Genomic DNA, 17,642 nt, shown 5'->3' on the forward strand with positions numbered 1-17,642 from the left:
GATATTAGTGCTGTTTTTCTATTATTTGTGATATTTTCATATTAGTTTTAAGTATCTTGAAGGAAATAATAATCATGTTAGAGTTTTAAAACTTGTGCGGTAATGAGAGCGGCGTTTTCGTCTTTTCCACACTTCCATTTGCTCTTAATGGGCAAACGATTAAAGGATTATCTTATTTTACGTTACAGTTCATGCTTTTATTATGGAGGGGATTTTTGTCGAATATCCGGTCTGACGCTGTTTACGCTGGCCCGTGTGACGCCACTTTCTATGCAACGTCATCACAGAAGCGTGCGCAACTAGGGGGTAAAGTGGAGACAAACGTTATTAACAAAGGCTTGAAATAACACATTATTACCAAATCGAAAATATATTTATTTAAATTGATTATTGCTTTTATTCTTGAAGTTAATCGGTGATGGTCCCTATACATAGAGTAGGATTCTCTGCATCAATCCCAAACAAACATTTTTTATTTTTTTTTTAATAGAAATTGAATATGTATTCTTATGGGGGGAAACGAATATACACTGAATACATACCTAGAAATTCGATTTTTTGCAAAATTTCTTTTGAATGTGTGGATCTATCTCAAATCAATTTGTGGTGTGAAAAGGTTTAGGGATCAGGAGGATATATGCAAATAAAAGACAAACTCAGAAATTGCACAATTTTGCAAACTGTGCTTTGATTTAAAAACTGCAATCTAAGCCCCCATTTTTTTATTTTTTGGACACAGAGGATTAATTTTCCTGTCTTTTGTTGAAGCGCTCCATCTTTTTGGTACATATGCAACCCAGTAATGTTTGTATACAAGAAAATCATCTATGAGATAACCCACCCACGCCCGTGCTGGCCACACCCTCCTTCTGTGTGTGTGTGCTCAGAGATAAAGTTATAGCTGTTCACTGTTTGACCTGGTTTCAAGCTCATGAATGGAGGGAAAGGAATGAAGAAGGGAAATGAACGAGGGGGGGGGGGGGGGGGGTGATCATGATAAGAATAAGAACTGTAATATCATTATCTGCCATTTATGTGTTTATACTTTTCTTTTCACGCTTCTCCCCTGTGACTGTTGAATGACCACATGTTTTTGAGCTCGCTCATTTAGAATTAAAATAATGTTCCAGTGCCAAGTCCCAGCTTTAGTATGAGCGGCCTTACGTCAGTACAGAGAGAGCTGTGCAACTGTAGCTCTAACCGTTAGAAAAGATTCCAAAGAAAACTGATTGATTCATACGACATTAAACTAAATCTATCATGTAACATTTAGTGGAAAAACTTTTTTTTGTAGTCAATGTACTTTTGCTATAAGTCTGCAGAATAATATTAGATCTAGTGAATTTGGAGGCCAGGTCAACACCTTGTGCTGTTCTTCATGTTTTTTTTAGTTGTTCCTAAACCGTTTTTGTGTGTGTCTCTGTCTCAGGCTGCATCCTGCTGGGGATGGCTGCTGCCATCAAGGAGTGTCATTGCTATGAGGTGGGTGCTACATGTGTAAATAACATCCATCTACATGAATGAATACCAGGTCCAAAAGTTTCCCAGCAGAACACTGTATTGTCACAAGATGGTCAATGTTATTTACTTCTCCTGTCAGTGGTTTTAATGTTGTGGCTGATCGGTGTATACCTTTTAATCCTGGCTCTTTAAGCAACTACCTTCAAGTAATCCAATTATTTACTTTAATCTGATTACTTGAAGGTAGTTAATGAAGGACAGGCAGTTATAGACTGTATTAGAAGCTGTTTCTTTCCATGTCTATTGATTTTGATTATGTCTATTTTTAAACAATGTATGTCATTTTAAATTGCCCCTAGGGCAGGGGTCTTCAACGTTTTCCAGGCCAAGGACCCCCAATCTGATGGAGAGATGGAGCGGGGACCCCCTACTTATATATATATATTGTATAAAATTGTGTTTTATATTAAACCGGTCCTATAGTATGGCACAGCAGCATAGATCGTTTATTTACATCAAGATGGTTGACTCTGTTGCCGTTTATGATCACTACTATCAGGAAATCGCCCATAAATATATGTTATATAATAGTTAGAGCCTTGATTCTTTTCCCCATAATCCCCAAGCTGTATAACATTTAAAAAGAACTTCATGTGTGTTTAAAAAAAATTGTGGAGGTGAATATAAAAAAATGTCTAATCAATCAAAACATTTTCGCGACCCCCCTGCAGTACCTCCGCGGACCCCCTAGGGGTCGCGGACCCCCTGTTGAAGACCTCTGCCCTAGGGGAAAAATAAAGTGATTTGAATTAAACTGAAAGATTTTCAAACTCAGCTAAAGTGGTGTTGATACAGCAGGAGTAGCAACAGAGGTCCTGGACTCTGTGGTCTTGACAAACAGGACCGATCGTCCCAGTGGTTGTTTGAGCTCCCTCATCTGCTTAAGGGCAAGACAGTTGACTTCCTGGAGCGCATCTCTTTGAAAAGTCTTCTTACAAACAATGGATGTAGCTTATGCTTACGTTTCTTTTAAATGATACCAGTTTTTCCAGAACTGAGAGCTGTGTTTCCTTCTTCCTTATAAAAAAAAAAAAAAAAGAAGAGGGTCAAAGAGGAAGTGTGTCCAACCGGCTCACGAAGAAAGAAAACGGCTTCTAAAGCAGGAAGTCGTCATATACACAATCCTATTCCTGGAAGTCTTTTTTATTTTATACCTCATCATTTTTTGAGAAGTTGTGTGTTTTTCTTATTCACTTCATTGTCAGTACACTTAGCCATCTAGTGGTAATTAGATGAACTGCAGCTTCAAGATGTTTGCTGTCATGTGTTCTGTAAAAACAAAAACAAAACAGAGATTTAGACCATGCAAGGAATTCTTACCTCGCAACTCTGAGCAAGTGGCATGAGGAAACCGTGCATGAGTCTTGTTGTCCTTGATTTCACACTCCTGTAGCGATTCCCAGAAGGCATTAGTGTGAACATGTTGTGTTACAGGCGTGTCCCGTCCTTGGAGATGTTGTGGGCTCTCCTGATAGCTCTTGGTTGTATAAATGTCCTGTAGTGATGGGAGGGCTACTCCAGAGATAACTGTACAGTTTTTAAAACACACTTGGAGAGCCTGATCCCCTCAGTTTAATATCTATGTGTGAACCAGTATATTTTCGGGTGGCTGTGGCTGTGGCTGAGGGTGGAGGGTTCGATCCACGGTACATGGACCACGTGCTGAAGTGTCCTTGAGCAAGACAGTGAACCCCAAGTCGCTCCCAGTACTTGGCAGTGCTTGTGTGAAGATGTGTCATTGGGCCTGTTCAGACCTTCCATTAAGATCTGATCTGGGAGATCCAATCATGTAAAGTACAGGAACACTCCCAGGACAGACTGAGGCCGCATTTGAGAGATCTGACCACATTTGGAGGTGGTCTGGGTCGCATGTGTTCACCGTCCAGAGACATGCTAGTTAGGTTCATTGGTGATTCTAAATTGGCCATAGGTGTACATGTGAGTGTGAATGGTTGTCTGTGTTAGCCCTGTGATAGACTGGAGACCTGTCCAGGGTGTACCCCGCCTCTCGCCCGACAAGTGGTTACAGAAGAAGAAATGAGAGCCTGGTATGACTGTAAAGAGCTATGAGTGCCAATAGGCTTTAATGCCTGCTTTTAAAAAAAAAAAAAAACACAAAACCACTGACTTCCTATCCTGAGCATTGCAGTTTTCAATCCACACTGGGACTGAGAGGGTGATGACAGTGTCAACGGTTCCTTGCAGAACATGCAAGTTGCTAGTCTACTCCTGTATGACTCAGTGACATTAGCACGTTCATTTGGATCCTAACTATCATGTTAACACATAAGCAAAGTAACAGATCAGTGCAGCAGCAGACCAGTAACGCCTGTGTTGTATCAGATATAAGCAACATTTCTGTCAATGAAGTCTGGGAGATTTAAATACAGCATAGGGCCACGTATAGGAAAACTACTGACATCAGTGTAAAGCAGAGATATCTGTTCACAGCAGTTCCTTGCATAGCTTCAATGGCATTACTCCTGTGTCATTCTCCAAACTGGAGGCAGACTGTCTACCGTCCACTCTAGGTAACACACTGACTATGGATATGAGTCTGTTAAGGTTTATGTTTCTCCAGATTTTTAATTTTTAAACCAAATCTTTTATCTTTTTATCGTATCTTTTAGTGTATTATAGTTTGTTAAATGCTTTTGATGTCTGTTATGTATTTTAAACCCCGTTTTACCTGTACGGTGACCTTGGGTGTTTTGAAAGGCGCCTATAAATAAAATGTATTATTATTATTATTATTAAGCTGAAACAAAGGCATCTGGCCAATAATGGGTTGTTAGAGCAATACCATTCATTGGGAAGCAGAAGTTTCCTTTGATTACTGGTCAGCAATGTATAGTTGATAACAGACCCCAGTCATTTGAGTTTCAAGAAACTTCTTATATGATGGAGAAACATCCTCAAGAAACTCAACACATCTAGTTGCTCTTGTTGCACACTAATTATAATAAACGATTCTAAAACCTATTGTAGAAATGTATGGTTTTAAGTTGCGTTGATGTCCATGTTACAGTGAACATTTACTGAATTATTTCACTCCGTGGTTTCTGCAGGAAAATTGTAAAGTCTATTCAGTTGGTATACGACGTTATAGGCCATTTTTTTTTTTTTTTTTTTTTTAAATAAAACAGGAACTTGCATCTAAATAAAAGGAACTCTGTTTAAATGGACAAAACCTCTGTCCATATAAAGGCTTTCATTGTTTCACTGCAATATACAGTTTGTCTCCGTTGCATGGCTTTTGTGAAGAAGGCTTTTGATTTGGTAGCCCAGTTTGCCTCAACATAAAAATTTAAGTCGACCATATAGCAGGGTAATAGTCTGTTATGGCATTAGCTGCCATTTAAACACAAAGTGAAACCTGAAAAAGGAAACGACCAAACTGAAGAAACCCCTCGTACAAGCGCACGTTTTGAGTCACATTTTATTGAAGTGCAGTTAATCGAGTAGGAGGTTCATCAGATGAAGAGGCAGAGCAGACAGAGACAGTAAGAGGTCGACAACAATGTCACATTTCTAAACCACCAGGTCTTTAGGCGGTGGGATTTGACGGACAGACCGCTGCCCACGGTTTATTTCTACTTGATTTCCAGACGAGGCTGGGTTTAATTTAGCTGAGAAGTTAATTGTTCCCAAGAACAAGAAACAGTGTGCAGAAGAAGAAGCGCTCTTTTTGTGACGTTAGTTGGAACCAACCGTTGACAGAAGCGACACAGGTCAGGACGGTGGTCACCCAGCACAATGAGGTGGAAGCAGAAGGAAGGTGTGTGTGTGTGTGTGTGTGTGTGTATGCATGTGTGTGTGTGTCTTGTAATTTATTGTAGATCTTAAAATGAGTTCTCTCATTATGGATTTCCATCTCATGTCTTGTGCTTCGATGTAAGGAATTTTCTGTTATTCACTCAAATCTGACCCTCAAAGTCTCAGACCTTTTTGTGACAGGATCCTGTTCTGCCTTTGAGAAAACATAATAGTGCTTGAGTTGTCAATACAAACTGAACATACTTCTAATTGTTTTGAAGGCTGATGTGACTGTTTACTTTAGAAAACACAGTGGCTGCAAGTTTATCTCGACAACTTTAAAATTCCATTTTAAAGCCAAATCGCTAATGAATCATATGAATAAAAGAAAATAATAATTTAAAGTGCAGAAAGCTATTCTTTTGCAACATGAACTTGTAGAACAGCGAGACAAAACTGTTTATTTCTAGTTCACTAATCAGCCACTGAACATCTGTGGAGGCATAAATGGTCAGAATTAGTCACAGGACTAATAAGAGGAGGATTTAAGGTTTGAGGCAGAGCACTGTAGGTGGGATATCCAACTGAGTCTGTGGTGGCAGAGTTCACTGGAAAGATGCTAAGCTTCCAGAACTTATGTTGAATGCAGAAAATAAATCGAGTAAGAGAATAAAACTCGATTCTGATTTAATGTGCAGCATGGCTAACAGAGTGCTGCCACAAGCCATCTCCACGATATACTAACTTTGCGTATGTGTGTGTTTATGTGAGTGTGTGTAGGCGTATGGATACGCGCTCAGGGTCTGCAGCGCTGGATGAATCGAGGGTAGAGGCAGACGTCCCTGATGTGATGTCTGTTCAGCATCCAGGTGAGGAAACGCTCTAGACCCAGACCGTACCCCCCGTGAGGACACGTGCCGTACTTCCTCTGAAACACGCAAGAAAGCCTGTTAATACACACCATTACTAACACAACGTGACAAAGTTAACACATGGCTCCACATAGGAACAGATTAGACAAATCAGGCTCAGTGGAGTCTGATCAGCTGTTCCAGAGAGTCAAAAGTGCTCATGCTCCGAAAACATCGTTTGTTGTCTTTCAAATAACTGCTGATATGAAATGTTATTTCTTCCTGGGCCAAGGTGCAAATACATCAAACACACACACACACAGGAGGAGAGGCAGCGTCTGTTACCTGGTCGGTGTACCAGTAGTACGGGGTGGAGTCGATCCCCTCCCTCTTGTATCCCTCCAGCAGCTCCTCAGCGTCCCAGATACGCATAGAGCCTCCAACAATCTCACCGACGTTTGGCATCAACACGTCAACCTGCGGCACACCGGACGAGACGGAAGGTCAGATAACAGCAGAAATCTACATCAGACAGGCCTTTACTTCTAAGCTCCCCTGTTTTTAGAAGTAAATCAGTGTTAACACTTCCTCTGTAGTGATTCTATCACTGGAACAATCGTACTGCACTCATTACTCTCCTCTGCTTCCCTTTGTGGATTCAAATTTTGCTTTAATTCACTAATTACATGCACGCACTTCTATTATTTAATATAATCCTGCATGCTTTATATTAAAACAGTTCCAGCATGGTCAAATAATATTCTGGCAAGTTTTTAACTTAAAGCATAACAGTAGCAGGATGGGGAGAATAACATGACTACATGATAATCCAAATAAAGGCAAAATGTCACTAAATAAAGAGGGCCAATTCAATCCCTCCTCTGTTTTTAATGTTTTTTTTTTTTTTTTTGAACACTGGCTTTTGTTTGGAAATTTAGTCACTTATTATATATGATCTACCTCTGGATCATTAAAGAGGGAAGAATGACAACACTTTGCAGAGCTAGTCTATTCTCAGCAGAGATGGCCGTCCTTTTACGTATACACGTCCAGGGTTTTTTGCGCCTGAGGATCGTACCGACTCGGTGAGGCGTCTGTCCTCGGGGCAGCGCTGCATGTAGAAGGATTTGATCTCAGCCGGGAAGCGGCAGAGCAGGATGGTCTCGTTGATGCTGTCGGTCATCAGCCTCTCTGGAGCCTCGGGGATGTCCTGAGAGAGAAAGAAAGAGACAGGTGAAAACCCAGTTGATACCCAAAGTTTGACTAAATCTTTTTTTGTTTTTGTTTTTTTATCTACAATGTACCTAATGATTATTAAATCCTTGCAACCAACAGATGCAGTCAACAAAATGATAATTCCGGGGACACAACTTCCCAAACACACATTAAAGAGGGAGGTAAGGCTTTCTGATACAGTGTGTTGGAGCTGTAGTACAACAGCGGCCTCTACAGGTGCGTTTGAAAACTACAGTCCTTCTTTTCTGACTGAGAACACAATTTCAACAGACCTGCTACACAACTAAACTAACTACATCCTGGACCACTTTAACTTGATTCCACCAAATAGACAAAAATATGTGAGTAGGTGGAAACTGCCGTGAAAACAGTTGTGTAATGTCTTCTCTGGGTGTGGGGGAGCTTTGTCAAGACAGAAGAAATAACCCCAGTGATGATTTGTTTTGGTTCTCCCCTTATCATGTTTAATCATTTATCTTTATAACCCAACTGACGCTATAAAAAGACACTCTGCCACCATCCTGACCTGTAAAAACAGAGGTTAGTAAAGAGCACCATATAAATAATAGAATGGTGTGTGTTTTGCTGGATGTGTTGCGTTCAACAGTCACCTCTCCAAACTCGTAGTAGGTACCGTCGTCCTTCTTGATGTCGTGCGCTCTGAGCCACTCGATGGCATCAGTGTAGTTCATCCTCTTGAACGGTCTCTTGGGAGGTTTGAAGTTCTGGAAAAATCACCAAAAAAAAAAAAAATCTGCATTACTATCAATATTAGAAAAGGTTCCAGTACCACTCTATTAACAGACCTTGAGATGCAGTTATTTTCTGGGATTGATTTGTGCTTTTTCTGAAGAGCAACCTAACATTTTATTCTGAACACACCGCAGCAGTTTCAGAAAAAGCGGTCAAACACAGTCACAAAGAGCTGCGTGCTCCGTAAACAGATCAATCGTGGCGTACCGGGTTGATGTCGTAGAGCAGCTGGGCGGCAGGGGACTTGAGCACGCGGTCCACCACGTCACACACCAGGTCCTCCAGTCTGTTCAGCAGATCCTCGAATGAGATGAAGGGACACTCGGCCTCGATGTGAGTGTACCTGCACACAGAAAAACAAATCAATACATAAATAATTTGGCTTTAAGACAAAAATCTGTGTTTTCCATACAATGTAAATGCTATGGCGGCCTAATTTACTCTGTCATGGTCTCATAAAGAATCGGAAATATTTTTGCCCGTTTCAAACTGACACATTTTAAAAACCCATGCTTAATTTTTTAGAACATGGAGAGTTACAATTATTTAGAGAGAGTTGGTCAAAACCAGTAAACGACTCCAGGCGTTACGTGAACTAGCTTAACTTTATAAGAGCTAGCTAGCAAAGTTAGACTGAAATTCAACATTTTTCTTAAAATATGTTTTATTCGCTGATACTTTACTGAATCTTCCATACATTTGTATGTACATCCAGGAGTAGAGAGGAGAAAGTGGCTCTAGTGGGACACTATTTATAGAGACTATTGTCATTTGATACTATCTGTACTTTGATGGTAAGCTACAGTAGCAACCTACATAGGAAATTCCCACCCTCTCGGGAGGGGGCCCCAGCTTGTTGTCAGTGTGCTGTAACACTGTCTATAATGTGGATCATTCAGGGCTCTCAGCTTTCATACAGCTATGCGCAGGTAAACCGCTGGCTTGGAATTTGGTTTCACATCATACCGTGTTGAAGGCACATTCTACCGCGTGTACTGTACATGTCACTGCAGAGTTTTGGTAGATAAGCCATTAAGTGTTTCTTTACATTAGCCCCATGTACTGCTAAATTTAGTAAGCCGACACCACAGTTACCAAAGTTCAGCAACATGTGCTCAGGAGAAGGACGGACAATGAGTACAAGATATGTGTCCCTCCTGCAGGGGCCAAGTGTACATTATGTGTGAATGTTAACACTGTGGTACAACCTATAAAAGACACATATTTTGGCTCAGATTAACATCCCTTGCTTTTCTTTCCTGATCTGCAGTGAGACAAAACAAAAGCCAGGAATCTAAAGTAATTCAGTATTAAACAGTATTTACATTTCTTTCTTCTGTGGCTTTGAGTCCCTACACAAGACTACACGAGTGTCCCTGACTGACGCTTGTTAACGTGTAAACCAGCCAGACTCACTCAGACAGGTGTCTGCGGGTGCGAGACTGCTCAGCACGGTACGACTCGGCGATGCAGAAGGTGTCTCCAAGGGCAGGTATGCAGGTCTCCAGGTAGAGCTGAGAGGACTGCGTCAGGTAGGCCTGCTCGCCAAAGTAGTTGAGGTTAAACAGAGTGGAGCCGCCCTCCACCTGAGTCTGCACCAGGGTCGGAGGAGTGATCTGTACCAAGGAAACCAATCAAATCAGCAACGGTTAGAGTCTACGATCCAGGATTGAAACGTCCATCTGAAAGAGATTTGCACCGGGAAGCGCATGCAGCATGTAATCTAGCATTTGTAACAGATGTGACAGAACTCATAACAGCTCCGTTTCCTACAGATGTATCACAGCTGTATGAACTTGCTACTATTGCTAACCTAGCATTTGCTTAAGTGCTGCTTCAAATTAAAACAATTCAATTGGCAAAACACAGGACAGCATTCACAGTAAAGCAGTCAGACTCTATGAAGTAGTGGTCACCACGGCACTATTAACTGATTTTGTACTAGGGCTAGGTATTACAACCCATTTCCTGAATCAATTCACATAGTCCTGATTAGCTTTGATAAGCACCTTTAGTCCTGGATTCATATTTGATAGAACGCTACTGAAGCCAAGTCCTACAGTTCACTCATTCAAAGATAACATCAGCTTTAAAGATTACAGCTGGTGAATGTGTTGCAGACTAAGACCATGTAGCTGCTTTAACAAGAAGGGGGGGGGGGAATGTATTTATGTATGTCAAGGTTAATACTTTGACTTCCAGCAACTTCAAGTGACAACTTTTAATCTGAGTTCAAGCTCTTGATACTGTAGCTGTACACTACCATCTGCAACATTAGTCATTTCAACTTGTGAAGGAAAGTCTACACTAACTAAAAGTGAGAAACATTCTACCGGAATCGCCTTTTGCTAAATCTGGTGAACACTTTGTTAGCCTTGGACCTTCTTTTTTTTCTCTCTGCAACATATCAAAAACAACTGACTGACGATCACTTTGTGTCTGGGCGTTTCACCTCACAGTATCCACGGTTGAAGAAGTGGTCCCTGAAGCACTGTGTCACAGCGGATCGCACTCTGAGGATCTTGGAGACGTTCTCTCCCCTGATCAGCATGTGTCGGTTGTTCAGCTGGACGTCCACGTCAGACTCTTCGTTCAGCAGGTTGTCGGCTCCGCCTGCCGGGGCCAAGCCAATCAGCTCCCAGAAGTCACAGTGCAGCTCGTGGCCTCCGGGCGCCTGGTAGATGAGAGATGAGAGGGGAACTCAGTGAACACCTTAGGTGTCTGCACCACGACTATCCTGAATTACTTATACTGCAAGTCCCCATAAATGCAGACTTTTATTTTCACATTTGACACTGGAACTGTTCCTTCAGTCATAATAAAAACTGATCAGAATCAGTCTTGTCAGTTAGGGCTAAAACTTTACAGGTTTTACAGTGTTGTGGCTTTTGCAGCAGGTGCCTTTACCTGCTTCCCCTCAGGAACGGCAGTGACGGTCCCGTACAGAGCTACAGTGCTCTCTGTGGACAACACCAAGCCGTTGTAGCACTGGCACTGAAGACAAGAAAGAAAAAAAAAAATAATAAAAAATACACAGCAACACATCAGTAAGCCATAATCATGAACAGTTTTGCTTGAATAATTGAACAACTGTGATTTAAACTGAAGTGCTTACTGTGGTGCACCAAAACAAGCACTCCCTACCACGTGACCAACTAAAGCACATGTTTCAAACACATGGCCGGCCAAAACCGGCCCACCAGAGGGTCTGATCTGGCCCGCAGCCTGAATTTGTGTGTGTGAAAATTACATAGGAGACTGCAATTTTTCAATGAAAATAACTTCTATTCCTAATTTATCAACTGTTTTAGTAAGAGAAGTGGACAGAACACAACACTGAGACCCAGGACTGAACAGCAGACAGCAGTGTGCTGAAATTGCACTTATTTAAGGATAGTTTATTAAAATTAAACACTCTCCTAATTTATTTGTACTTTTTTGCACTAAAACAAAAGGAAAAATCTGGAATTGTCATTATTTATAGCATATTATGCTAATATGTTGCTGGTCCGGCCTGCTTGAGATCAAATTGGGCTGTATGTGGCCCCTGAACTAAAATGAGTTTGACAGCCCTCAACTAATGTAAACACAATTACTACCCTGAACTAGCCAGACTCCGTTCTTATCAGAATATGAGTCTGTTAACACTCCAATGTGATTTCATTATTGGATGCGTTTCAAGTGATAAAGAAAAAATAAAAACTCGTTTCATCTTCAGTCCGACGTCGCCTCAGCTGTAAACTATTACTGCTCATTTTTTTTCCGACCAATCAAGACCAATGCAACAGCCTGACTCTAACAATCACCAGCTTGGCATCAGTGTGTGTCCCGTCCATGGTGCTGATCGGCGTTTCATGGGCTGATTGCTTTTACAACCGCAAAGCCGCCGTTTTGTGTCACAGTGCCAGACTGACTAATGGAGTGGGTGGATTCAATTCAATGGTCTGAAGCCAGGCGAGTCAGTCAATGTTAATAGACATAAAGTTGTACCAGCTGATCGGACAGGACGCTCTGGAGGAAACCGGTTCCATCTCTCAGCACAATGAACATCAGGTTCTTGCCTGTGGGGGACAAATAAATATCCGGTAAATTAAAGTTCAAAGTAACATTCTAATGTGGTGTTGTCTTCGCCGCTCCCAACACCCAGCAGTTTGATTGGTCTTAAAAACGGTAAGATCTCTGCAAAATTCCTACAAATACAAACACACAGACATGTTCCTCACCCTGTCTCCTGAGGCGATGGACCCATCCGAACACTTTGACCCTCTGACCTCTCTTTGCCTCCAGTCGGTGGATTTTAACCTGGACAAACACAGTCACAGTGTCACTCATCATTAACATCTTTAACTTTTTTCTCTGATCCAGACTACGAGAGCAGACAAATATCTGCAGAAACAAAGACTACAGCAGGACATTCTGATTTGGCAAATGTTATACTCATTGGCTGCTCACTGTGTGGATACCAGGGCACGTTATATGTCTACAATGCCAATCAAGTACACTGTGTTCATATATTTACCACTAAGATTTTAGTTTGGCTTGGTAGGCCAAGTCTGCAGCAGATGACTATATCTTTTTGTTTTGTTTAAATGAGTAAATAGATAAGACTATTTTTGTTCCTTCCATTAGCCTATTGGAATTTTGTATGCACTTTTTCCATTATTCTAATTCATAAAAAATATTTATTTTATACCACAAGAAAGCTGTTCTGCTTTTATGTAGTACAAATGTGTATGGTATACTACTGTCTGTCGACTATACAGGTTCAGTTTTGTGGTTTAAGTGGAACTTAGTGGTTATTTGTAGCCACAAAGGGCATTAGGATTTAAAAAGAACAATGTGAAATATGAACAACTGACCGCTTCAGGCTCAGGCAGGCTGGGGTCCTTTGCAATGACGATCTTCTTGGCTTCTTCCAGGTTCTTCTCTCTCCTCTCACTGTCCTCTGTCTGCACAACAAACATGAAGAGAACCTTTAAAGACACTGACATATTCATTTCACCTTCCACGTTCACCACTTCAATCATTCACGTTGTATCCATGTACATTTTTGATGTGCAGGTTTGTTGAAATCTCTTTCACGCCATTGACCACATTAGCCTGCGCTCAGCTTTTATTAACCATTAAGGGCATCCGTGAAAGCTTGGACATATCTCAAAACAGAATTCCACACTGCTAGGGTTGCAAAGGGGTGGAAAATTTCCGGTAAATTTCCAGAAACTTTCCATGGGAAGTTAAACTGGGGAATTTTGGAAATATTCCAAATTAGAAACTTTCCATGGGAATTATGGGAATTATTGGGAATTTATGGGAATTATGGGATGACAATTGATGTACAAATTCTTGTATGGTTACAGAAAACCGTCTTGCAGGAGTCAGAAGAAACAGCATCAAATTTGAGGTAGCTACCACCATAATTAGCTAGCCTCTTAAATGGTCAATGAAATGAAAAATAGCTTTCATTTAGCACCTAACTTACCAGATAGTTAGCTACTGTATTAATACATTTTTATTTAATATTTGCAAGTTAAACATTAATAACGTTATAGATCAAATATATTTACCCCATGATATTATCAAAACTTACTTGACTTTATATAGTCCGCGGGCTCAAATGTGTGGCTTCAATAGTCTTGTGCTTTGAGCTCAAAAGTGTGGCCTCCAGGCTTCATGTAGGGGGCGTGGCCTCAATAGCCCTGCAGTAAGCAGTGTGCTGTGTGCATGTGATTGAGGAGTGTACTTGCATTAAATCTGGTTGTTTTAGCCAAGACTATGCTACAATATATTCCCCCCAACTATATTTAAGTTCCCTGTTAAGGGCCAACCTTCAATTTTGTAAATTTCTTATTTATTCCTGTTTATTCCCATATATTCCCGTTAATTCCCATATATTCCCGTTAATTCCCATGGCAAGTTTCCAACTTTGAAAATTCCCGGAATTTTGCAACCCTACACACTGCAAAACAGGGAAGAGAAAGGACATGTCCTCGAGGGAGTTTTCATGACTCAGTGGCGACAGGAAACTTGCAGAGAAGAGAAACTAAAAGAGCTTGTATTAGCTGAAGCGAAAGTGAACTCTGGAACACAGACCTCCTTCTTGTCCTTGGCATCGGTCTTCATCTGCTCACGGTTGAAGGCCTTCTTTGCGTTCTTCATCTGCGTCTTAGAGATCACTGCCCAACGCTGAGGAGGACAAGGAAAATATGTTTTTCAAAAAAAATGGAGAGACCTAGAAAAATAAAATCAATAAAATCAATATGAAAAGTGCAGAGAAAATGGCACAAAAGCTGCAGTTGCAATAAAACCTGCAAACTTGGGTACAAAACAGAATTCCTATCTAGAATCTGAATTGTATTCACTGCCAAGTATGCCCACACAAAGACAGGGGTTTCTGTTAGTATTTGGTGCAATTTGGTGCAATTAACATACGGCTAATAAGAACATTTAAATGGTCAAAATTTAAACCGAAAAGAACTGTACCTCTCCCTCCTTCTGTGAGTCTACATAGATGGTGGGGAATGGTTCCTTCCCAGTAAACAATAGAGCCTGTGAGGAAATGATAAGAAACACAATGAGGCGCTGGCAGACCCCCAAAAACAACAACATTATTACCATTTCTTTTAATGAAGAACAAATCAATTAGAAGTCCACTTACCTTGAGAGGAGTTTTGAAGGGCTTCTGCTGCGTGCCGTCTCCATCCTCGTCGCTGCCACATTTGTCGGACACGTACACCTCACCTGAGAAACAAAGGAACAGTGAGATGCAGGGCTCCTGGAGTTGGCTCGCAAAGTGATTTCGGTTTGTGTCTTCCAGCTCTGGGTCTAGGTCGAGGAGAGGACCCCTCCCTATAGGAGCGTTCTTTAAAGATGGACAGACTCACGACAGAAGCATAAATTCATCTTTTTAGTTTTCCTTGCAAAAAACTGTAGATTGATAATTAACTCAATTTAACCATCTTCTAATATGGAAATATACCAATGATATAATAGACCACTATTAATGCACGATAAAATGTTACTAAAAACAGATTAGTAGTAATGGCAAGTAATCTAGCCAACAATGTCGATTGCGTAAGGAAAGCAAAATAAAGTTTAACCTCCTTATTAACTTACAATCTACATTTAGGCCACATGTGTCTTCGGATCATATTAGGGGTGGCACGTTGTGTGACGAAACCGAAAGTACAGTCAACGTGTCTGCCAGATCAGATGATTAACTATGAATGTCGCATAGCCAACTATTTACGCGGCCTATTCACTGAAAGGCGTTGACGTTACAAAGCGAGGTCGCCTTCATTCATTGAAATCGTTTCACTGACTGACACCGCAAACTGACAGCTGTCATTGCTAAATGTTAACCTATTCCTAGCTCAACGCTCTTATATCTGACTGTCGTTCATTCAGTCGTTTCAAATAAGCACAGTGACCGGGTGCACACGCTCTGTGTCAACGTTATCGAAGCACACACACAAGACAGAATCGGAACCCAGCGTTAGCTAGCGAGCTAACTGCTGAACTCACCCCAACTGATGCAATATCAAAGACCGGGAGCTAGCCAACATGCTAGCTAGCGTAGACTAAGCTCATTTATTTCTTACCGACTGTGATTTCCTCCACACCTTTTGTTACCTCCGTTGCCATGTTGGCCCTAGTAACACAGGAGTCCGCTGAAGAGGGAAATGACCGCTTTGTTTTGAGAAAAATGGAAATTAAACCCCAAGCGAGTATGCCGACGATGTCTGGTCAGTCGCACATGCAACTTTACATCAGCCTAAATACTGCCGCAAAGCGACGCAGGAGGCGGATCCCCTCGCTTTTACATTCGGCACAGTGCGCCTGCACTGATTGGCTAACGTGGGTACGCCACGTCTTATAACGGCTAATCTGATTGGTGATCTTCCTTGTCAGCTAATTTATGGGCTCCACCATAGTCTGTACAGTCTCTGGGCTACACCCACCAGGTCAATTGAAAATGCTCTATCATGCCAGTTGGCACCATATATAGTCAATGGTTAATATTAATTTAACCCAGTTGTCTCTGGGGGTCCTCCCACTCCTTACGTTTTTACTTGCATGCTCAGCTGTCTTTAAACTACAAGTTATAAAAAGAGGTTTTAGGAAGCAACCAAAGTCCATGCTACTTCAGACTTTGTTCAAAGGCTTTATCTAAAGTTTGGATGTCTTCCAATCAGATTAATTCACATTAGGTGCTGCTGAACAGTGAGATCAAAGAAGAGCATCATCCTTCTTGTCACATTCAATGCCTTGTGGTTGATATTTAGTTCAGAGTCTAACTAAAGTGAAATGTATAACAAGCTGCTGGATGTGTGTGGATAATGTGTGTGCTTCAGAGGCTTTTCATGACTTGCTGCATGCACCTTGCAAATCTTTCCAGGATCCGCCTGGAGCTCCATCTTAGAACACAAGGAGACAAATAAATAAAAATGTCAGTGTTTATCACAGGTAATAAGATGGTTTTCATGCATATTAGAACACACTGCGTTCTAATACAAGGAAGTGAAAACACAGCAACGTATAACGGAGATTGGCGGTGATGCCACAGAACTTTCTGTTTCTAACTCGTGGTTTGATTTCTGCCCAAATTTATATTTCAGTGTAGAAAATGTGTGAGGTTAGAGATTTGCTTTTACGTTTAAGGAATGCTTATGATGCTTATATATAAAATAATGCTTATATATAATTAATAATTAGTTTAATGGATAAACACAAAAAGTATGTTAGCACTTCAGATATGGAATTGGACTGTGTCAATGCAATCAAAGAAACTTTGCAAATTATTAAGCAAAACCAAAAGCTTGAAGGAGAAGAAAAGTCAGTGAAGTAAAAACAACTTTTTTTTTTTTTTAATGAAAGTTTAACGGATTATTTGTGTGCAGGTTCCTGTGCTGGTTTCTCACAGATTAGTCATGTGTCTGGTTAGGCCTGCTTTTAAGTTTTTTGTTCACGGGTCTGACTAGCTGTGAGTGTGGCTTCTTCTCTGCTCTTCCTTTTTCACAGGATGTTGATTACACCCATCCGTGGAAACTGCAAGGAGCTGCAAACAAATAGACTGGGGGGGAGGGAGGGGGGTCACTAACTGCTTCGAGGAAAAGGAGGCATTTCAGTGAAGCAGAGCGCGTTTAGAGCCTCTGTTCACAGTATGCAGTGAAGAGCTGGAGACAAAAGACAGGGTCAAAGTAAGCGCACATTCTGGCCACAGTACAAAGTTGAACTTGAAATGCAAGGTCGGATGTAATGAAGCATTTCTTTTGGCATCTGCTACAGTTTAGATAGTTAGATAGTAGGTATAGCAGCCAAAAACCTGAAGGCCATCAAAAGTAAAAACTCAAGATGAAAAAGTGGTTGTCGAAATAGCTGCTGGCGTTACAGTAAAGTATCTACTGATGCTGTGTTAAATACACCTGAACATTTAGGTTCATTAGGAGACAATTCCGTGCCTTTTAAAGGTGCAATATGAGGTAAAGGTTTGAAGCTTACTACAGAGGGGGAGGGCATGTTACCGGA

The 17,642-nt window shown here is 41.1% G+C and overlaps 1 protein-coding gene across 2 annotated transcripts; it reads right to left on the reverse strand.

The window, feature by feature from the left end:
• Nucleotides 1–4,955: 4,955 nt before the first annotated feature.
• Nucleotides 4,956–15,893, reverse strand: nars1 (asparaginyl-tRNA synthetase 1). 2 transcript variants are annotated; one of them, XM_084572556.1, is made up of 15 exons: nucleotides 15,737–15,893; nucleotides 14,773–14,855; nucleotides 14,598–14,663; nucleotides 14,208–14,300; nucleotides 12,977–13,066; nucleotides 12,341–12,419; nucleotides 12,108–12,178; nucleotides 11,025–11,111; nucleotides 10,570–10,791; nucleotides 9,534–9,733; nucleotides 8,325–8,460; nucleotides 7,976–8,089; nucleotides 7,207–7,338; nucleotides 6,474–6,605; nucleotides 4,956–6,205 (listed from the first exon to the last, which is right to left on the reverse strand). In XM_084572556.1, exons 1-15 carry the CDS (start codon nucleotides 15,756–15,758, stop codon nucleotides 6,074–6,076), a joined length of 1,659 nt encoding a protein of 552 aa, XP_084428682.1. In that variant the 5' UTR covers nucleotides 15,759–15,893; the 3' UTR covers nucleotides 4,956–6,073. The 2 variants fall into 2 exon arrangements, with proteins under 2 accessions (XP_084428682.1, XP_084428681.1); XM_084572555.1 differs by having other exon boundaries at nucleotides 15,716–15,893.
• Between the last annotated feature and the right edge of the window lie 1,749 nt (nucleotides 15,894–17,642).

The sequence above is a fragment of the Chelon labrosus genome (assembly GCF_963514085.1).
Source record: "Chelon labrosus genome assembly, chromosome: 22".
NCBI classification, from domain to species: domain Eukaryota; kingdom Metazoa; phylum Chordata; class Actinopteri; order Mugiliformes; family Mugilidae; genus Chelon; species Chelon labrosus.

Bases quoted from the DNA above. Each gene is read 5' to 3' on its own strand.
- nars1 (XM_084572555.1), bottom strand. From the start codon at position 15,758: ATGGCAACGGAGGTAACAAAAGGTGTGGAGGAAATCACAGTCG. The intron at 10,792-11,024 runs GTAAAGGCACCT...CTCATCTACCAG, and splicing joins CCGTTCCTGAGGGGAAGCAG to GCGCCCGGAGGCCACGAGCT. The intron at 8,461-9,533 runs GTGAGTCTGGCT...TTCTGTGTGCAG, and splicing joins ACCCGCAGACACCTGTCTGA to GTACACTCACATCGAGGCCG.